We start from the raw sequence: 22,694 nt of genomic DNA, 5'->3' as shown, positions 1-22,694 counted from the left end.
GGTGGGGGTAGTCGTTACCCGGGGGGAGGGGGAAGTTATGTTACCCAGGGGCGGGAGCAGTTGCATTAACTGTGGGTGGGGTTGGGACGCAAACTTGTTTCCCGGGGAAGGGGCGGTTGCGTTTCCTGGGGGAGGAGGGGCGGTCGGGCGGTCGCGTTACCCAGGGGAGGGGAGGGGGGAAGGGGCGAAGGGGCGGTCGCGTTTCCCGGGGATACCGGCTGCAGCGGCGCTCGGGCAGGCCGGAAGTGCGAGGCCCGTGTAGGGCGGTTGGTGCCGGATCTCGGAGCTGAGCTCCGGGTCCGTTTCTCTCCCTTGTGTGCGATGTCCCTGACGAACCTCCCGCCGGCAAAAGGTATGTCGGGCCCACTCGGCCCAGAGCAGCAGAGTCTGAAGTTTCCGTGTTTTTGAAGTGAAGTGCATTCGGGCTGCAGTAATAATTGTGTGTGTGGGTGCAGTGGGTTAATAATGAACAAAGTGTAAACTGTTGGGCTGTGCACCTTCACCGGGGCTAATTTTTATTGTTGAACGCGGTGTTTTCGGGGGAAGGAGTTGTTCCCCCCCTCGACCCCACTCCACTCTCGGGGAGTACTTGCTTCAGGCCTCTGTTCGGACCCGGTCTGGCGGCTCGGTTATGTTGTCAGCTTCTTCACTCTTGCACGATTGCGAACATACTCCAGCAACACTCTGTCTTTCCGCACACTTGTGTGTTTATGCCGCTGGAGACTAACTTCAGAATAGGAAAATAATACCGTTACAAGTCCTCGCCATCTCTTCTCCTTGGATCATTGAGCACTTAAATCGAGAAGGTGACTAGCTCCGAGAACGCTGTTCATGACAGCAGGTCAACAAACCCACTCTGGGTCTGTGTTTCTAAAAAAAACTTTTGCCATTCGCTCTGGAGAGTCGTGGGACCGTCGTGGATTTATTGAACAAAAACAGTCAAATGGGAATGGAGTGCATTTGAATAAATAAACGGTATTAAGGGGACGAATATTCTGTTCCTGTGATCAAAACGTAAAAGGGAGTAGAAGTAGTCCCATAGATCCATCAGGTCTGCCTATCCATTCTATAAGATCGTGGCTTATCTGCCCAAGGCCTCAACTTCCCCTTTGTCAGCTCCTCATCACCTTCAACTCCGAGATATTTCAAAATTCTGCCTACCTCTTTGAATATTTTCTGTGATCTAACTTCCAATGTATCTTTTCCTAAATGCAGGGACCAAATCTATGTGACCCCATTAGCATCCTCCTAAGGTTGCACAAGACTATTCAATTTTTAACCTACAACTCCAAGCAGTAAAGGCCAAAATTTCATTGGCCAACTTATTTACTTGCCAAAATGACATGCAGTTTGTATTTCATGCCCAAGAACATTCAGATCCCTCTGAGCTACATTTTTGTTTGGCAAAATTCTCAAATCAAATAGTCTCTGTTTTGATTCTTTCCAGCAAACTGCCTCACTTCATAGTTTCCCACATTAAATTCCATCTGCCAAGTTTTTGCCCACTCGCTCAATTTATCTTCCGTGCAGATTCCTTATGTTCATATCATAACATTCCCTCCCACTTATCGTAAACAAATGTGGATACATTGCACTCTGCCCCTTGCCCAAATCATTATTATAGACAGTAAATAATTGATGCCCATGGACTGATCCTCATGACACTCCAATAGTTAGGTCTTTCCAACCTGGAAGAGAGCCGTTCCTCCCAACATTTGCGTATGTTACCCAGTCCTGAATCAGTGCTAATACCATGAGCTTTTATGTGACACCTTATTTGAATGTCTTCTGAAAATCCAATACACTATAACTACTGGTTTCCTTTTAAGAACTCCCTCAGAGATTTCTTGCAGATCTGTCAATTATGATTTCTTCTTCACAAAATCATGTTGACTCTGTTTGATTATATCAAGTTTTACTAAATGTCCTACTGTTTCTTCCTTCATAATGGACTTACATTTTCCCAAACAAAAGATGTTAGACTAATCTCATCGTAGAATCCCTACAGTGTGGATTTGGCCAATTGAGTCCACACCAATACCCCCACCACCATCAAAGGACATCCCACCCAGACCCACACACTGTCTGACCCTTTCCCTGTAGCCCTACATTTCCCATGGCTAATCCAGCACTTTCCTGGACACAGTGGACAATTTAGTGTGGCCAGTCCACCCAACCAAAATGTGCAAACCCCACGCACAGTCACCTGAGGGTAGAATTGAATCCAGGTCACTATGAGGCAGCAGTGCTAACCAATGAGTCACTGTGCTGCCCCATAATTTCTTACTTGCTGTTTCTTGCCCTTTGTGAACAGGGCATTTCATTGTTCTCATGTGCTGGAACGCTCCTTGAAATGCCTCCACTATCTCTGCAATCATTTTCCTTAAAGATCTTGGATGCAGGCTGTCAGATTCTGGCGATTTTGTCTGCTTTAGTCCTGTTAGTTTGTAAAATGTTTTGTCCCTTGTGATTGAGAATGCTCAGATGCTTCCTTCCATCAGCACCTTGCTTATGTGACATCTTTCTTCTATTTATATAAAAATCTGTATACCTCAGCTTTGAGTTTACTTAATGACCAGCCTTTCTAGCTCTATGTGGTAAAGAATTACACAAATAACCTCTGAGAAGAAGTTCCTCCTCAACTGTCTTATGAGTGCAACCACTTATTCTGTAATTATGCTCCGTGTTCCTAAACTCTCCCTTGAGAGGAAAAAACTTCTCACAATCTAGCAAATCAAACTTCAATGTTTCAATAAGGTCAGCCCTCATACTTATAAACTCGAAAAAGTACAGGTCCAACCTACTCAATTTCTCCTTATACGACAATCCTTCCATACTAGGTATCAACCTAATGAACCTTCTCTAAATTGCCTCCAATGCCAAATATCTCTCCTCAGATAAGGGACCAAAAACTGGTTATAGTATTCTAACTCTGATTGGATTAATACCTTGAATAGTCTCAAATAAAGGCTGACATTCTGTTTACCTTAGTAAAAGCAAAATGCTGTAGGTGCTGAAAATCTGAAATGAACAGAATGCTGGAGAAATTCAGCAGGGCTGGCTGCATCTTTGGAGAGAGAGAGAAGCAAATGATGTTTTCACCAGTATGACTGCTCTTAACTTATTTACGTTCACTGTTACCTGCTAGATGTATATGCCTACTTCTTGAAATTTATGCATGAGGAGTCCCATATTCCTCTGTGATGTAGTTTTCTGCACTGTTCCTTCCAACTGAAGTAAAATGCAGTTCTTCTTCTTTGTACCAAAGTGCATATTCTGCATTTTCCTGTATTATCTTCCATTTGCCAAGTTTTTACCCATTGCATTAACCTATCTATATACCTCCTGTAAACTGTGTCATTCTTAGCACTTGCCTTCCTACGTTTATTCCCTCTCTTCGTTCCATTATGCCCTGTCTTAATAACCTACTAGTTAACAGAAAATAGGTGCAAATAGGGGCATGGACAGCTGAAATTTGGATTACTTTAAGCTTAGAGAGTAGAATGTGGTAGATGCACCAGAAAAAAATTGGAATAGGGCGACTGTAGAGTAAAGAAAGTTATGACTGGCAACAGATGAGCGAAGATAGATTCTGATAATTTTATGGAGGTAGCATGTTGTTGGAAGCAAATTTCAAGGTCAAATATGATACCGCAGTTGAGAACATTATCATTCAGCGTCAAGAAATTGCCAGGGATTGAGCCAGCTAAGAAACTGATTTTTTAATGGCAAACAAAAGTATGACATTGATCTGCCCTGTATTGGAGGAAAGTCCTGTGTATCCATAACTGCATGTTGCACAGACTGCTTGTTATGGACAGTGGTGGAATCAACAAGCAGTGGTGGTGATTAATTGCCAAATATTATCCATGTACATTTGAAAATTTGATGCTGTTTTCAGATCATGTTGCTGATGGGCATAAATGGAGCACTGAGATTGCTACTGCAATTAAAAATTGTAATTGTCCTTGTTTTATAGAGTGGTCTTTGGGCAGCACCGGCTTCCATTATTTTGATGTCATTTTGAAGTTGAGATCAAGGACAGTTAATAATTTAGAACATAGAACATAGAACAGTACAGCACAGAACAGGCCCTTCAGTCCACGATGTTGTGCCGACCATTGATCCTCATGTATGCACCCTCAAATTTCTGTGACCATATGCATGTCCAGCAGTCTCTCAAATGTCCCCAATGACCTTGCTTCCACAACTGCTGCTGGCAACGCATTCCATGCTCTCTCAACTTTCTGTGTAAAGAACCCGCCTCTGACATCCCCTCTATACTTTCCACCAACCAGCTTAAAACTATGACCCCTCCTGTTAGCCATTTCTGCCCTGGGAAATAGTCTCTGGCTATCAACTCTATCTATGCCTCTCATTATCCTGTATACCTCAATTAGGTCCCCTCTCCTCCTCCTTTTCTCCAATGAAAAAAGTCTGAGCTCAGTCAACCTCTCTTCATAAGATAAGCCCTCCAGTCCAGGCAGCATCCTGGTAAACCTCCTCTGAACCCTCTCCAAAGCATCCACATCTTTCCTATAATAGGGCTGTGACTTCTTATAAAAGCATGAAAATACGGAAAGTACAGATTAGAGTTGTAGTGTCTTTTATAAGAATGATCCGTGTTTACTGATGGTTTAAATAACCTAGGCTGAGCTAATCACATCATTTTCAGTCAATATTTGTTCCTCATAAAATTTGCTTTAGCCATGAAGGTATTGGGTATTAAAACGTCAGATGATGCATGTTAAATATCAAGTTATGGTTGCTGTAACAAAACCTCAAATCACTATGATGTAACTGGAAATACCACAATATAAAATAAAGGATTTTCTAACACTAGCAATCAGACAATTGTCAACTGTATGCGCTTACCCCGATTTCTCAAATGAAAAAAAAAGCTGGTTTTAAAAGAAATTTACAAAAAATCTACTTTGCTTCCCAGATAACACGTGTGAAGCTGAATGAACACAGCGGGCCAAGCAGCATCAGACGAGCAAGAAAGTTTGTTTCAGGTTGGGACCCTTCTTCAGAAATGGGGGAGGGGAAGGGGTTTCTGAAATAAATAGAGAGACAGGAGGAGGCGGGTAGCAGATGGATAAAGGAGAAGATAGGGTGAGAGGAGACAGACAGGTCAAAGAGGCGGGGTTAGAGTTAGTGAAATTTGCATTAGTTATTTATAGTTTCTCTCAATCTCTGCCATCTCGATTTCCACTTTGTTTCGTAAAAGGTTAAACGAGTCCTGTCTATCATTTACCCAAGTGGCGCATTTCCTTCAATAGATGTTATCAACATTAGGAGAGGTAGACAAATCAATGTTTCACTACTTCATTTATTTTTGTCACTTGGCATAGTGAGAAATGTCTAATCTACGCACTTCAGTTAATTAGAAAATTAGATTTGTACAGCTAACCTTTTTTAAAAGGACCATATTTCACACAAGCGTGATACTTTTATGCCGCTTAGAACATCTGTACTTTTTGTACTTGCCTTTTTCCTAGTTCCTAGTTTGGGTCATTTTAAGGAGAACAGTAGCAAGAGAACTTATGCAGCATCCTGGCCCCTCTAATCTCTTTTAACTCTGAGAAATTTTAAGTTCTGACAAAGGGTTCTACACAATGTTAACCTGTTCTTTCTCCTTACCGGCTGCCTTATTGATTTCCAGCAATTGTTTCTATTGGCAATGTAACGCCTGACTTTATCTCTGAATGCAAACATACCATTTAGAAATTATCATAATAACCTTTCTGAATGTAACCTTTTAACCTTATAAAATATTTCTTCATTCTTATTTGAGAGCCTTTATTGAATAGAGCTGTTCTTTAATAAGTTTCTATCCAGATCTGTTCTTGCAGAGAAATGTAGCTTATAATTCAGAAATAATGTGAATTGTTCATGCTGCAAACAGTATCAAGTCCACTGGGAAATGGAAACATTTTAAATGAAAGTTAGACAAAGAAGCCACATCAGGTTAATTTTTCTTTGTGTAAATGAGGACAGGGATTTTACTTTATCGACAGTAACATTTACAAAAGCTGGATTGTGAGAGTACACATTCCTTTTTTTTTAGAATCAATAATGGGTCTCATAATGCCCTACAGTGTTGTGTACTGCACTTGCGATATGAACATTGTTGCATTAAATCTTTGATGACTTTGCAGAACTTTTTGAAATCATGATTATAAGTTCTTTCGCTCATTGATGTAACTGCAGCCCCTTTGCTGCTGATGTGATCACATATCAAAGAAATTTATTACAAATTTCTGGTGAAAGAGGAATGAATCCAATCATAGTAGCTATGATTGTTTGAATTCTTTATCTGCTGGGAATCCTCACAGCAGTACTGAGGTGCTGATATGAAACACGAAAGTTGCGGACTTCTGTGCAAAAAGACAGTGTTAACCTGGCTACAACTTGATTTTCCAATACGATTTAAAAGATACTGCAGATGTTGGAAATTTGAAATGGGAAAAAAAAACACAAGTGCTTGAAATACTCAACAGGTCTGCATCGTGTGTGGATGAAGAAGTAACTTTGAGTCAAATATGACTCATCTTCAGAAGTGGAGAAAAAATAAAAATATGATGGGCTTCATGCTGTTAATAGATGAAAGGAGAACAAAAGACAGGATGTAGGATAAGGTGGAAGACAGAAAAGATGTAATTACAAAGGTACCCAGGAACAAAAGGCAATATGCGTGGTAATAGATGAAGTAAAAAAAAGTGCATTTATCCATTTGAAAGCAAAACAAGAACATTTTGTATTTGGGACCACCAGTGGCAATACTTTACAGTATTTTATTTCAATTAAGTACTCTGGAGCCTAGTTACTAGTGTAATAAGTAAAATATTCAAATTTGTGCACAGCATTCTTCCAAATGCATTATAATAATATTCATGTCGTGTGAATTTTTGTGTTGACTAAAGGATAACTATTAGCTCGGATTATACTGTGGTGTTTTACATGCAAGGCAACCGGGCCGCAGTCTAGCTTCTGACCTGAAAGACTGCATTTGCAGCATTGCATCACTGGAGTAATGCCAACTTTGATTTTTCAGCTAAAGTCATAGAGTGGAATATAAACAATTGCACCTCCCAATCGCGAACCATTTTAACTCCCCCTCCCATTCCTTAGACGACATGTCCATCGTGGGCCTCCTGCAGTGCCACAATGATGCCACCTGAAGGTTGCAGGAACAGCAACTCATATTCCACTTGGGAACTCTGCAGCCCAATGGTAGCAATGTGGACTTTACAAGCTTCAAAATCTCCCCTTCCCCCACCGCATCCCAAAACCAGCGCAGCTTGTCCCCTCCCCCCACTGCATCCCAAAACCAGCCCAGCTCATCCCCGCCTCCCTAACCTGTTCTTCCTCTCACCTATCCCCTCCTCCCACTTCAAGCTGCACCTCCATTTTCCACCTACTAACCTTATCCCGCCTCCTTGACCTGTCCGTTCTCCCCGGACTGACCTATCCCCTCCCCACCTCCCAACCTATACTCTCCTCTCCACCTATTTTCTCCTCTGTCCATCTTCGGTCCGCCTCCCCCTCTCCCTATTTATTTCAGAACCAGCAGCACTGGCAACCAGATTTATGGTAGTGAGACTGGCCCTAATGTAATGAGGGGTACTTCAAGTTCCAAGTGATCAATTGTGATAAGGAATTGTCTAGTCAGAGGCACAGACAGACATTTCTGTGGTTGAAAACGTGACATCAGAATGGTGTGTTATCTCCCTGGTGTCAGAATCAATGATATCTTAGAGATGGTGTAGAATATTCTCAGAGGGGAGAGGGACCAGCAGGAGGTTGTTTTACACATGGGAACTAACAACACAGGATGAGGAAAGGACAACGTTCTGAGGACAGAATATAGCAAATATTAAAGAAATTTGAAAAGTAGTTCCTTGAGGGTAGTTGTATCTGGATTACTCCCGGTGCCATGAGCTAGTGAGATTAGGAATAGGAGGACAGAGCAGATGAATGTGTGGCTGAGGAGCTGGTGCAGAGGAGAAGGATTCACAGTTTTGGATCACTGGAATCTCTTCTGGGCTGGAAGTGACCTGTATTAGAAGGGTGGATTGCACCCGACTTGGAAGGGGTCTAATGTACTGATGGGGGGGTGGATTTACTAGAGTTGTTCAGAAGGACTTAGTCCATGGGCTGTGGTGAGGAGGTCATGCAGGTGGGGGCTGTTGCTGTTGGGAGAAGGAGCAAGTCAAACAGTAAAGGCAGACACGAACAAAGAAGAGAATGAGTTAGGACTGATGAATTAAACTGCATTTATTTCCATGCAAGCTGCTGTACGATTGAGGCAAGACTTCACTCTTTCCGTATGCAAATGCTCTTGCAATAAAAGCTAACGTTCTGTTAGCTTGCTGCGCATTCAGACTAGCCTTTGGTAACTTAAAGTCCCTTATACTTTGACGTTTTCCAGCCTTAAGCAACATTCTACTCATCTGTTTCTCCTACCAAAATGAATGACCTCTCATTTTCCCACATTATACTCCATCTGCTTTGTTATTGTCCATTCACTACAGTTGTTCTAAACTTCCATCAAGCATGGACAAACCTGATCTACAGATTTGCACAGCTCAGAAACCATACATCCAACAGCATATGGATTCACACACCATTTCTTCCTATTTTTTATGCTGGTTGGGTTTGAAGTGCAGTTTGTAAACAGTACTGGAATGTGTAAAGAGTACAGCTGCAAAGATCGGCTAGTCAGAGGTCGACTCAGTTCTCCAGTATAGATTCCCAGTTCTCGACAATGTTTAATAGTTCCATAAACCTGAACACCCATTGTCAGCCTTTGTTGTCTCAGATCTATGATGTCATTTGTGTGATGTGTGCATCCTATCAGTATCAAAACTAGGATTTCTTTTTCCTGTAATCATAGAGCCATTTAAATCATGATGGAAAAGATGACTGGACATTTTGTAACATGTTTCACTGTGTTATGTTGTCACCTTTGTTGGAAATGCAGTCATGAATGTGTACAATTACACAAAGCTGGTCAATGTTGGGGTCATCCTAACCTTTAAAGGGCAGTTCGCTGTGATTCGTCTTTGCATTAAAAACAGATCTATAATACAGCACCAAATAATGACATTTGAAGGTGAAAAAACATTTGTATTTTCCTTTCAGAATGTTCCTGAACCACAAAAGAGAAAAGTGGTGTTGGATTGGGAAAGTAGAGGGGAACATTGGATCTCCTCTAGAAAAAAAATTTGACTGTTGGTGCACTGAAATGAGGCACTGCGCCCAAACAAAATTTGGCCCAGTGTCTTAATTAACCCCATGATCACTTAGAACTTGAATGATTCCCTTGGCCTGAAACCTCAGTTATAAAACCTGATTTTGATTACTTGGTGAAGCAAATTTGCCCACTGCCATAAAATGAATTAAAATCACCTACGATGATTCAATGTTAATGTAAAAGGTTGCAGTCTGTAGTATTCTGTTTGTCTCAGGTATAAATTTTCTAACAAATACTGTATCCTTTTGATATGGATGAGAGTCTGTGAAATTGCTAATTCATTGATGTTTGTTTTACCTAGGAATGAATACTTTTGCAAGTATTACCGAGATGTTTGGTCCGCAAAAGGTATTGTCTTGAACCTCACAATTGGATACGTAGCCGAAGGCGTAATATTTAAACAAATGGCTTCAGGTGATATGATTCCAGAAAACTTGAAACATCATCAGCTAAAGAGCAGGAGGCTTCACAGCAGGACGTCTAGCCATGACACCGAAGCAGATGGATGTTTCCTTTTTGAAGCAGATGAAGCTTGGAAGGAATACCACCGTGCTCTATATCAGTTCTATGAAGCCAAAGAACTATGTGATGTAACGTTGAAGGTGAGAAGAATGCCAGTCCTTCAGGCTTTATAATATAAACAAGGACCCGTTTCTCTCATCAGCAACCCACTCTCTTGACAGATGAGTGGAAAGTAAATTAGGAATGTGAAACTCAATCTTAATATAATTGTCCTCATTAGGACTTTTCATTTTAAATATTTAGTGGATGTAAGATTCATGTTTTTTGAGCTATCACAGGGACTCCATGAATATTAGTGTAATTTAAAAATTGCTGAACAGTGATGTTCTAATGTCCTAATGTACTGGTGCAAGCCCCAACGTTTCAGAACTTACAATCATTAATAGCATGATTTTTACCAGTTGCACTGGTGTTGGTTTAGAATTCTTCTAGTAGTGGAATTTAACACACTACTTTTGTTAAAGAGTGTCAGCAAACCTTTTGGGTGGAACTTTGGGGATTGGTGAAGCGGATGTTGGCATGGAAAAATTTCAAGCTTGCATATTAGATGCTTTAATAAAACTATAAAGGTTAATACTTTTAATACAAATTATCTCTCATATGCTGATCATAGATCATAGAATCCCTACAGCATGGAAACAGGCCCTTCATTCCCAACAAGGCCACACTGACTCTCAGAACATCCCACCCAGACCCATCCCCCTCTAACTCACCTAATCTGCACATCCCTGAACACTATGGGTGATTTAGCATGGCCAATCCACCTAGCCTGCATATTTTTGGACTGTGGGAGGAAACCGGAACACCTGGAGGGAACCCATGCAGACACGGGGAGAATGTGAAAACTCCACACAGACAGTTGCCCGAGTGTGGAATCAAACCTGGGTCCCTGGCGCAGTGAGGCAGCAGTACTAATCACTGAGCCATCATGCTGCCCCCAATTGATGGATTGATTTTATTGTTTTGCTAATAAACCTTGGTGTGTTTGATGGTCTTGTTGCAGTAGCTTACTTAGAGAAAATATTCTGTAAGCACATATCCGCAAAACCTTGCTATACCCATAAATTCTCAATTTTTTGAGACTGTGTGCAGCATCTACATTCTTGGAGCATTTAAAGGACTGTCTAATTAGCTTCTTAAATAGACCAAATGACGCTGAGTAATATTGCAGCTGGTGCACCTGGAGGTGTTTTACTTCTTGGCGAAACTGTACTCCAGGGTTAAAAAACTGATTATACGCTTAATTTTATGTATATAATTATTTGTAAAAATTTAGCAGAAATATAAAGGCAGTTAAATAACTCTTTACATACTTTATTTTCAGCAGAAGTTTATGGTCTAGAGGTATTATCACTGGGCTATTAATCCAGAGACCCAGCTAATATTGTGGGGACCTGGGCTTGAAGCCAACTGCAGCAGATGGTGGAATTTAAATTCAATAAAAACCTGGAATTGAGTCTGTTGATGACAGAATCCATTGATGATTGTTGGAAAAATGCATCTGGTTTGTTAATGTCCATTATGGAAGGAAACTGCTATTGTTGTTGATCTGACCTACATGTAACTCGAGTCCAACAGCAATGTGGCTGGCTACCTTCTGGGCTATTAGGGATGGGCAATAAACATTGGAGCAGCCAGTGACGCTCTCAACTTCTGAATACAAAAAAAAAATGAATATTACAGTGATGGAGAACAAATTTCTTCTTAGCCTAATGTATTTTTGCATGTTTTGGATGGGGCAGTAGCATTTGGTCCAGTTTGATTCCAACCTTTGTCAGGAATATATTAGAGGTCTTTTTAATGTGATACAAACTATATTAAATTTCCTTGTCAAGAACATAAATAGCAGCTAATGCAGTTAACTGGCCAATATCCAGGGTACAATGTTAATTAAATATCTTTATTAAATTGGAATAACATGTTTAATAAACAGCCTTTCAATATAAATTTTGTTTTAAAGTAAGCAATAACCTTATTGTTATGACAGCTTGCTATGTTAATGTGCTTTAATTTTTTGACAAATTGAGCTTTGAAAATCAGTGCATCGTATGTAATCACTGGGTATAATTTTTATCATTAGCTGGCTTAGAGAAACTACTACATTAATGTATTACTAAAGATTCATGTTTGAAGGGTGGTAACTTTGGCATTAGCATAACAAGTTCATGAGAGTTTTGAAGTGACAAAAGTTTACTCTTCGTGCCAGTGTTCTAGTGAAGAGAGTGAAATCTTCATTTGAAGTATCTTCCTTGAATCAAATTGTTGCAAGTAGAAATAACAATAGCTAAGTCATTGGCTCACGTAGGGCATATGCAGGTCTGAGTCAATTGAGGTGAATGGCCTGGTCTGTTCTGTGTGTTTTATATATAATTGTTATTATGCATGAGTGAACTGTTTTGTTTTGTGTTTAATACAGACTTGTGCTGATCCCAGTAGTAATTTTTCTGAGTGGTTTATAACTGATACACAGCTGCAAATACTTTCTAAACTAGGGATGAACTGTTTCTGATATTGCTCATATTAAATTAGTTTAATTCAAAGTTCTTTTCCAAGCTATCCGACTCCTTCAAGTATTAGCAGTAATTGCCTGAGGTGTGTGTTATCACACCCACTCAAAGGCTTATTAACGTTCACCTGTTTCAGGGTTGCTAATCATCTCTGATTAAAATATAACTGTTACTTTCTTTTTATATTAAGTAACATTAAAATTAATATTTTGACTTTTCAGGACCTAGATTTTGCCCCTAATATGTTAAACTTAATCTTGTTCATGTATAAACCAGTTTATCTGAAGCTGCAAATCAAAACTGTAAAATAAGTTGGTTGAACAGAAATACTCAAAATATTCATGTTATACTTTTGAGAAGTTAATTTCTTGTTTATTGCATATTAATGTTTCGTACAGAAAGTAATCTGTGTCAGCAGTTTGTTCTCTGCTTAGTAGATCTAGCCACTTATCATGTGTGAATGCACCCAAAGACTATAGGTTTAGCTCCATTTTAAATTGTGTTACTGAAATGATATTCTTTGTTTTCTCACTCCATAGGTGGGGTCAAAGTTAATCCCTTGCCACAAATTGGTGCTGGCCTGTGTGATTCCCTATTTCAGAGCAATGTTTCTTTCTGAGATGGCTGAAGCCAAACAAGATTTGATAGAGATTAAAGATTTTGATGGCGATGCAATAGATGACCTTGTCAGATTTGCCTATTGCTCCAGGATTACACTTACTGTGGACAATGTGCAACCTCTTCTCTATGCTGCTTGCATTCTGCAGGTAGAGCATGTGGCTAAGGCATGCTGTGAATACATGAAAGCCCATTTTCACCCATCAAATTGCTTAGCGGTCCGATCTTTTGCAGAAAGTCACAACCGAGTTGACTTGATGGGCATGGCTGATAAGTATGCCTGTGAGCATTTTAATGAAGTAGTAGAATGTGAAGACTTTGTAAATGTTTCACCAAAGCATCTCATCGCACTTCTTTCATCCAGTGATTTGAATGTGGAAAAAGAAGAGCAAGTATATAATGCTGCAATGAAGTGGCTGCATTCAAATCCACAGCATCACGCTAAATGGTTGGATCAAGTTGTTGCCCAGGTGGGTTGACATTTATTTGTAGTTTGATATTGGTGATGTAATAGGAAGTCCTTGTAACACAATTACTGATTTGCACTGTTGAGTCTCCAATGTAGTTTTCAGTAAACATTACCGATATAGTAACATGAATGGTGTAGACAAGATTTTCTTCAGCTAATGACTGATCTCTTCTGTTTTTTACAACTGTCTTTACAATGAGAAGCTTAATGAACAGGACACTTAAGTAGCATGTGTAGGATTTCAAAGACATTAAGGAGGCAATGAGTTACATCGCCCTTTTTAAAAAAGACAGAGACAAATAGCCCTTGACTCCTATACAATATTTTTGGCCTCTGCTTTATCCATCAGGCATGTCTGTGTGGTGTTTGTGCAAGTACTGGATGACTAGTCGTGGTGGTTGGACTGTAATGTTTATTTACATATTTGATTTGGTGTTTGCATTTGAGGCATGTAGAGAAAATTTGGTTTCTTCGAAGATATTGAAACTCTGAAATATTTGGACTGTTGAAGGAACTGCAGCCATGTAAATGAGACAGAAGTGTTGGAATTTGTGACACAATTTACTTCAGTGGGTTTGTACTCATTTTATATGTCATAAAATTCCATTGGATGGTGGGCACAGGCACTGATTTGAGTTTCCCAAGCTGATGTCTGCAGGAGGGTAGGATTGCAAGGATGGATTGAGCTGCCACACACCATCAGTTGTGCTCCCTTTGCCCATAAAGAATAGTATTTCCAAGCAATCATTCTTGTAAAAATGGAGCACTCAGCCTCATTTGGAAAGTATGATCTTGGAAATACAGCCTTTCCCTTCAAAGAAAAATATTGATTCTTCAACTGAAACAGGCTACTCTCCCACAATAGAAAGGAAAAGTGCCACTTTCAAATCCATACAATGCCACAGGGCATTATGGTACATCTATTAACAGCCATTTCTTAGATGAAATTTGAGATTTGGACAAAAATGGGATAGACTGGCAAATGGAAGCTTTTTCATTTCTTCCCTCCAGTAAACTAGACAACAGAGAAGTTTAAGCCACAAACATGCGTCCCAGATGTATTCTTTTCAACTTTTGCTTGAAGACCTCATCTTTAAACTAAACATATTTAAAGCTTCTTGAATTCACCATTGAGTTCAACAATTTCAGAACATGAATTCTGTTCCCTCCGCCCAATTTTTATTGTCCTGTTTATTTGCATGTGCAGCTCTTCATCTTGGTTTTCAAATTTTTGCTTTTGAACCTGCACATTCATACCCACTCTGAATAATTCTTCTATTTCTTTACTTGCAACCACGAGTACTACTTTTGCTTTTTGTGTTATGATCTATTTTGTTTGTTATGGTGAAATTGTGATGATTCAAAATTGGATAACCCGAATCTCCTGTTGTGTCGAAGTTATCAGCCATTCTCGCTGCAGAATAGGAAGTCCTGTGATATATTGAAGCTCTGGACTGGTAACTCCAGATTAGCTAAACTTGCCATGAAACCATGACAACCAGATGAGTGGGTGTCCAAAAACACAGGCAAACCATAATTCAACATTGCAATCTCCCAGAAATGCTGCAGGTATAACCTGTGAAAAAGTCGAAAGTGCTGTCGATTGGATAGTGAATTTGAGACAGCAAGTGGAAGACCATAGTGTGAAATGAAAATTGTTAAGTGGGAGATTCCACCATCAAGCTCAAAGGGAGCCATCCTGAAGCATAAGGCAAATGTATTTGAATGGCTCAACAAGCAGCTATTCTCTCTAGCAAGGTAGAGGATGAAAATGGCTGACATTTTTAACATCAGAGAGGCTTTGCAAGGCAATTTAAGGCAGCTTGAATACTACACATTCCCATCTGTGGTTTATTCTTGCCGGAAAGTAGAACCACCTTGACAAAGACTGAGCTGCGATAAATTAACCTGCAGTGATAGACAGCTGGACCTATTCAAGATAAGGTGTGCAACCTTTGTTGTACGGTAAGCTGGTGGTGGAGGTGCACAGTTACAGCGCCATAGCAGATGATTGGCTGAAAAATAGTCTTGCCATGTCTTGAATGATTAGGCACTGAGGGACATTTTTAATGTAGATGAAGCCAGAATGTTTTATTGTCTTTAACCAGATTGCTGTTTACCCATTTCATTTTTAAACATTAACAATGAAAAGTGAAGCACAGAATTAGTCACTGCTACAGTCCGTGCCAACATCCATTCCAGAAATGTGCAAGTTTGGTGGTTTGGCCATGTAGAATTGCCACCGTGTCCAGAGATGTGCAGTCTAGGTAGATCAGTGATGGGAAATGCAGGGTTATAGGGATAGGGTGAGGTGGAGGTTGGTCTGAATGGGTGCGCTTTGGAAGGTCAGTGTGGACTCGGTGGGCTGAATAGCCTGCTTCCACATTGTAGGAATTCTGTCATACCATATGATGTCTAGTCACAAGATACCTGATCACATGCCATTTGATCTCCCAGTTTCTACACATGTTATTACATTTACTTTGTAAATTTTGGTCTGGAGGAATTACATAAAAAATAGGAGCAGGAGTAGGCCATTTGGTCTTTTGAGCTTACTTGGTCATTCGACATAATGATGGCCGATCATCAAGCTTAATACTTTGTTTCTGCAGTTTATCAATACAGCATGTATCCTACATTACAGTAATGGTTACATTTTAAAAGCACTTCACGCATTATTTTGGGCCATCCTGAGGTCATAAGCAGCAGTATATGTATGTACAAGTCTTTCTTTTAGGTAAAGAAACAATCAAGGTGTAGCAGTAGGAATTCAGTCAGTTGTAATAATTAGTTGTTCTTTACTAACAGGTTCGATTACCTTTGTTGCCAGTTGAGTTTCTTATGGGGTTTGTGGCTAAAGAAAACATAATCAGACAGAATCTGAAATGCAGGGACCTGTTGGATGAAGCTAGAAACTACCACCTTCAGTTGAGCAACAAGCCAGTACCAGACTTTGAATATTCCATACGCACAACATCAAGAAAACACACTGCTGGTAACAAAACTTATTTATTTATTTGATTTGGATAGATGATTCTAATACAAACTTCAATTGAACTTTTCAACTCCATATTACAAATTGTATTGACACAACCTGTAATCTCACATTTTGAAGTATTAGATTTGTTGCAGTTTGATCCTTCTTCAAGCCTTTCATGAAATATCTGTAACACTCCTATTTACATTCACCCTTCACCCTTGCTCAGGGCTGACATGGTTAAGCTCCGGATTCAGTCCTACAGACAAATGATGCAACATATTTGGTGAGAGTTAATTGGACTGAAGTGACCTCTAGGCTTGGCTGTGATCATTTTGTCACTATTGTAACCTGCATATATTTCTTCAAGTGTAACAGCTGCCCACAGCAATTGCGATTGTAAGAATTGTGTAAATGTGGAATCCTTGTGCACTAAGTCAGTTGATGAATATATAGCAAGACTATTTTGAGAACAATAAAGTCAATAGTGACAAAGTTAGAAAGGCTTTAAGTGTATCTTCCCACAAAACAAATCACAGGCTGTGTATACTCAGATGATTTCAAGTAACTAGAAGCTGTGCTGTACTGGGAACAATAATTTATTACAGGAAGATAGGCTGTTATCAATGGAGCAAACTGGAATTAAACTCATGGCTAGGTCTGATTTATTGTTCCATTTTTATTTTGTAAAATTAAAAGTGGTAAAAATGGAGACTTATTATAAAAACCTCTGGTGAAATGCATTTTCTGCTGTATGCATAAGATTATATCTGAGAACATTATTATCCATCATATAAATGTGTTTTAGTATTTTTATTATCTTCGTTATTTTCCCACCCTATGAACTTTGAGAGCTTTTAATCAATCATTTTCATTTAACAGTACAGTCAGAAGATTCTCTAATTAAATTGGGAAACGTCCGTTTTCTTGGAGACTTTTTTTTGTTAAAATAGGTGATATTGAATTATTTATGTTGACTCTAGGTGCAACATTGACATTGTACTGTAGTTTCCGTGAAAATACCGTTTTCAGTATTCAATTTCAGTGAACAATGCAGCTTGCAGATTCAAATTAATTTTCTTCATCAATTGGAATGCATATTTTTGTTCTAAGAGTGAGAAGGATAGAGACTTCATTCTACCAGTTAATCCATTCATTTTTGATTTGAAGTTAAGCCACCTTTACGAAGAGTTCACAACAATAGCTTGCCAGCTTTCCAAGATCAGTCTCAGTTAATCCAATCTTAATCAGATTTTTCATGGTATAATCTGTGAAACACAGCACTTTATTGAATTATACATCAAAGTTTTATTTTCTCAACTAATGTTGCTTTCCCTTGGCTGCATATTCTGCATGTTACTGTAAGAGTAGCAAATAAAGGTAAACTTGATGTGAGTTTGAATCTATTTGCAGTGCCTATAATTACCCAATTTTATGATTTTTGGTCACTGTTTATTCTTATTTTGTTATCCTTCTAAAAGATGAAGTCATTCTGATATTAAGCTATGAAATTCAGTCTCTCACTCTTTAATTTGTTTGGTATAGGTGTCCTGTTCTGTGTTGGTGGCAGAGGAGGAGCAGGTGACCCATTCCGTAGCATCGAGTGTTACTCGATTAGTAAAAACAGCTGGTTCTTTGCACCAGAAATGAACAGCCGGCGACGACATGTTGGAGTAATCTCTGTGAATGGTGAATAATATTTTAATTTATATAACATTTATTTTTGAAAACTAATTAATATTTCTAATTATGTTTAATTTGCTGAAACATAGGGAAAGTCTATGCTGTTGGAGGTCATGATGGAAATGAGCATTTAGGTAGCATGGAAGTATTTGATCCACTGACAAATAAATGGATGATGAAAGCTTCCATGAACACTAAAAGGTAGGCTTATCTGTAAATGGCATTTACACTATGAATGAGTTAAGTAGAACACCCAATCCTTTAAATTCATACATCATCGAATCCCTACAGCATGGAAACAGGCCCTTTGGCCCAACAAGTCAATGCCAACCCTCAGAGTATCCGACCCAGACCCATCCTCCTATAACCCACCTAATCCACACATCCCTGAACACTATTGGCAATTTAGCATGGCCTCTGCACCTAGCCTTTGGACTGAGGGAGGAAACCCATGCAGACATGGGGAGAATGTGCACACTCCACACAGACGGTCACCCAAGGGTAGAATCAACTCCAGGTTCTTAGCACTGTGAGGCAGCAGTGCTAACCACTGAGCTACCATGCATTTATATCTAGAAGACTGCAATACAGGATATGGAAGTTGTACTGCAGCTCTACAAAATCTTGGTTAGACTCCACTTGCAGTACTGTGATAAGATCAAGAGAGAGCATAATGTAGGTTTACAAGAATGATACCTGGGTTTTGGGTTTAAATTTAAAGTCACCATTGTCTTACTGGACCATAGGGCTGCTCCTTCGATTGAGAGTTGACTGGTGGCTTCACTGGATAGTTGCCATTCCTCAGGCAAAGGGAGACGTTGAGGAAGAGAGTCCTTCGTGATGACCTCAGCCAGTGTTGTTGTGATGCAGACAAGCCAGCTTTAGAGCCAACTGAGCTAAGCCAGCTTTCTCTGGAATTTAGAAGGTCGAGGAGTGATCTGGTCGATGCCTCCAAGGTATGAACAGGAAAGGGCAGGGTAGATAAAGATAAACTGTTCCCACAAATTGGATATTCTAGCTAGGGGACATAGTCAATGAATCAGGGCCAGACAATTCAGGAGAGATGTTAGTCAGCACTTCTGTACATACAGGGTGGTAAGCATTTTGGAACTATCTTCCAAAAATAGCAGTTGATGCTAGGTCAATTGTTAATTTTAAATTTGAGATAGATGATTTTTTGTTTAAAGCAGAGGTGTCAAAGGATACAAAGTTAGGCTCCAGAGCAGCTATGATCTCATTGAACAGGCATGAGGGGCTGAATGGCCTACTCCTGTTCCTGTGTTCCCATTGTATAGTAAACAGAGTAAAGATATAGTGAAATATGCAGAAATCATCGAGGAATGTTTGAGTTATAAGTTCTGGTGAAGCAAAAACCCTTTCCATCAGTTCTTTTTAAATTTAGTCCTGCCCTTTAATTCCCGCTTTAAAGCAGACTTTTTGCAAAATCTTAAGTTAGACTTTTGCTTTCAGTTTTAATTTTTTATTTTGTACCCTATATATTCATACTCATAGTACACAAGTCTGCCAGTGCTGGTGATTAAAACAGTTTAACATTTCCCAGCAGTGATGACATCAGTTATCTGATAAGTGTGAAGATAGGTAGGTGTTATCTAAGTCAACTCTTGCTTAAATTTCTACCTCTTCTACTGTGAAATACTTGTCACTACATTGTGTTATTTCTACTATTCTCTTGGAGTTTGTTGGTATATTTTCTTTTCTGATATTCCGTGAGTGACACACTGTAACTTTCTAAAGTCGTTTCAAAAACAAATTATTAAGTATGAATATCTTGGTATGATTCTGACATCTTGGTTCGAATCTGAAAGCAGTGTTACTTTAATATCTTCAGGAGAGGCATTTCTCTGGCTTCCCTTGGGGGTCCAATTTATGCCATTGGTGGTCTAGATGACCATACGTGCTTTAGCGATGTTGAGAGGTATGATATTGACTCTGACCTGTGGAGCACTGTGGCAGCAATGAACACACCAAGGGGTGGTGTAGGTTCAGTTGCACTCAGAGTAAGTACTACATAACTTACTAATTTGCATTTTGTGTTCGTGGTTGTATTTATTTCTCAACATTTCATGACTATCACAGCAATTTATGTACTGCATGTTAATCGCACCTGACAGTGCAATGAAGACTGTTTGAAATTTCTAGATAAGTTATGACTATGAATTCTAAAACTATATAAACTTTTTTAAAAAAAAAAGCATATGGGTTTGTTTGAGAGGTAAAACCTCTGATTTTCAAATTTATGTTAAACTTAGATCCTTGATTAGACCCAAATTGGAATACTGCACACATTTTATAAAGAATCTGGAGACACTGGAGAATAAGCTAAAACTAAACTATTACAAATATGCCTGAACGGAGAGGCTATCCCTAACAGGGAAGGTTAAGTATGTTAAGGACCTTTTTCCTAGAAAATTGAAGGTTGGAGAGTAAATGGGGCCTGTTTAGATTAGAAATGATGAAACATAGAAATGATGAAGAGTGAATTCAGAACTTTGGGCTATAGGTTTTCAGGAAAAATCTCTTTACTCAGCGAATGGTTAAAATGTCTAAAATGTTACCACAGGCACTGGTTGAAGTAAAGGCACAGAGGAAAGCCAGGTAAACACCACAAAAAAGGAGCGTATATTGATGGGATTAGATGAAGAAATAGAGGAGGTAACAGGTATTGAGGAGCTGAACTGAAAACTTGTGAAATTAATGCAAGCATTTGAATTCATTTTATGTTGTTGTTTCAAAGGAACTCCTATTGAACTAGTAAGTAAGGTTGCCAACCCTCTTGGATTGTCTGGCGGGTCTTCCCAAATTTGAGGGTCTGGTCTCAATCACTACAGTTAATAACTAGACAGAAAAGAGGAAATATGTGTGTACTTCAGGCCATTTTAATTATAAATATTGGAGAAGACAGTAATTTGTTTCCATTTTTTCCACCTTTTTAGGATTTGGTCATTTTTTTGAAACCTGTGCCCTAAACACACATTAAAATGGATTCTCAACTCTGTCATGTCGTAACCAATCTGTAAGAGTACAGTGCCGATCTTCTGTCCGAAGCAAATGTTGCCTCAATGTGATTCCATCTCTTTTTCCTGTTTTCTGATGTGACTGCATCCAATCTTTTGTTCATTTCTTTGCATTCAGAACCATGTGTATGCTGTTGGTGGGAATGATGGCGTGGTATCTTTGTCCAGTGTTGAGAGGTATGACCCCTACTTGGACAAATGGATAGAAATTAAGGATATGGGACAAAGAAGAGCTGGAAATGGAGTTGGTGAATTAAATGGCTGCTTATACATAGTAGGCAAGTAATAATCTTACATATTGATATGCTTTCAGAAATAAATGGTTCATTGAAAACAACAATCAATGGAATTAAGGTATATAGTGACTTAATAGGTATAGTAATTCCTATCTTCACCTTCAACTTCAATACATAGTCAAGCCTTTGAAGAGGTGAACAAACACATGGATGAAGGTGGAGCAGTGGATGTAGTATACATGGATTTAAGTAAGGCGTGTGATAAGGTTCCCCACGGTAGGCTCATGTAGAGATAAGGAGGCATGGGATAGGTGGAAATGTGGCAGATTGCATTCAGAACTGGCTGACCCTTAGAAGACTAAGGGTGGTAGTGGACGGAAAATATTCAACTTGGTGCTCAGTTAAGAATGGTGTACCACCAGGATCCGTTCTGGACCCTCTTCTATTTGTGATTTTTGTAAATGATTTGGATAAAGGAGTGGAAGGGTGGATTATCAAGTTCACAGAAAATACAAATGTGGATCATGTTGTGGACAGTGAGGGCTGCTCTAGTTTACAAAGGGACATTGATAGAATGCAGAGCTGGGCTGAGAACTGGCAGATGGAGTTTAACCCTGAAACGTGTGAGGTAATTCATTTTGAGAGGACAAATTTGAAAGCAGAATAAGGGTTAACAGAAAGATTCTTGGCAGCGTGGAGGAGCAGAGGGATCTTGCGGTTCATGTTCACAGTTCCCTGAGAGCTGCTATCCAGGTGGAAAGAGTTGTTAAGAAGGAGTATGGTGTGTTAGCTTTCATTAATAGAGGGATTGAGTTCAAGAGCCGTGAAGTTATGCTGCAGCTATACAAAAGCCTGGTTCAGCCACATCTGGAGTATTGTATCCAGTTCTGGTCACCTCATTATAGGAAAGATGTGGAAGCATTAGGAAAGGTGCAGAGGAGATTTGACAGGATGATGCCTGGAAATGAGAGAAGTCTTGCGAGGTAAGGTTGAGAGAGCTATGGCTTTTCTCGTTAGAACGACGAAGGATAAGAGGTGACTTGATAGAGGTGTACAAAATGATCAGAGGTAGAGATAGAGTAGACAGCCAGAGACTTTTTTCCTAGAGTGGAAGTAGCTATTACAAGGGGGCATAATTTTAAAGTGAATGGAGGTAGATATACAGGAAAAGCCAAAGGTACGTTCTTCACTCAGAGAGTGGTCGGGGCGTGGAATGCATGCTGGAGAGGGTAGTAGAGTTGGCCTCATTAGGGGCATTTAAGCGGCTATTAGATAGGCATACGGATGATAGTATAAGGTAGCGGTGGAGATTTAGATAGACCTTAGGTTTAGGGTAAAGTTTGGCACAGCATCGTCGGCTGAAGGGCCTGTACTGTTCTATGTTCTGT

The 22,694-nt window shown here is 39.6% G+C and overlaps 1 protein-coding gene across 2 annotated transcripts in view; it reads left to right on the top strand.

Moving 5' to 3' along the window:
• Positions 1 to 201: 201 nt before the first annotated feature.
• klhl8 (kelch-like family member 8) overlaps positions 202 to 22,694 on the top strand; it is a 33,791-nt gene continuing 11,298 nt past the window's right edge. The window contains exons 1-9 of one of the 2 annotated variants that reach the window (XM_048539568.2): positions 202 to 352; positions 4,946 to 5,015; positions 9,561 to 9,861; positions 12,828 to 13,376; positions 16,184 to 16,370; positions 17,898 to 18,041; positions 18,125 to 18,236; positions 19,885 to 20,053; positions 21,189 to 21,348. In XM_048539568.2, coding sequence (XP_048395525.1) covers positions 9,664 to 9,861; positions 12,828 to 13,376; positions 16,184 to 16,370; positions 17,898 to 18,041; positions 18,125 to 18,236; positions 19,885 to 20,053; positions 21,189 to 21,348 — 1,519 coding nt within the window. In that variant the 5' untranslated portion in view covers positions 202 to 352; positions 4,946 to 5,015; positions 9,561 to 9,663. The remainder of the gene's footprint in view (positions 353 to 4,945; positions 5,016 to 9,560; positions 9,862 to 12,827; positions 13,377 to 16,183; positions 16,371 to 17,897; positions 18,042 to 18,124; positions 18,237 to 19,884; positions 20,054 to 21,188; positions 21,349 to 22,694) is intronic. The other variant, XM_048539560.2, reaches the window with a different exon arrangement.

Source organism: Stegostoma tigrinum, chromosome 1 (genome assembly GCF_030684315.1).
Source record: "Stegostoma tigrinum isolate sSteTig4 chromosome 1, sSteTig4.hap1, whole genome shotgun sequence".
NCBI classification, from domain to species: Eukaryota; Metazoa; Chordata; class Chondrichthyes; order Orectolobiformes; family Stegostomatidae; genus Stegostoma; species Stegostoma tigrinum.
This window is presented reverse-complemented; position numbering and strand designations above follow the sequence as displayed.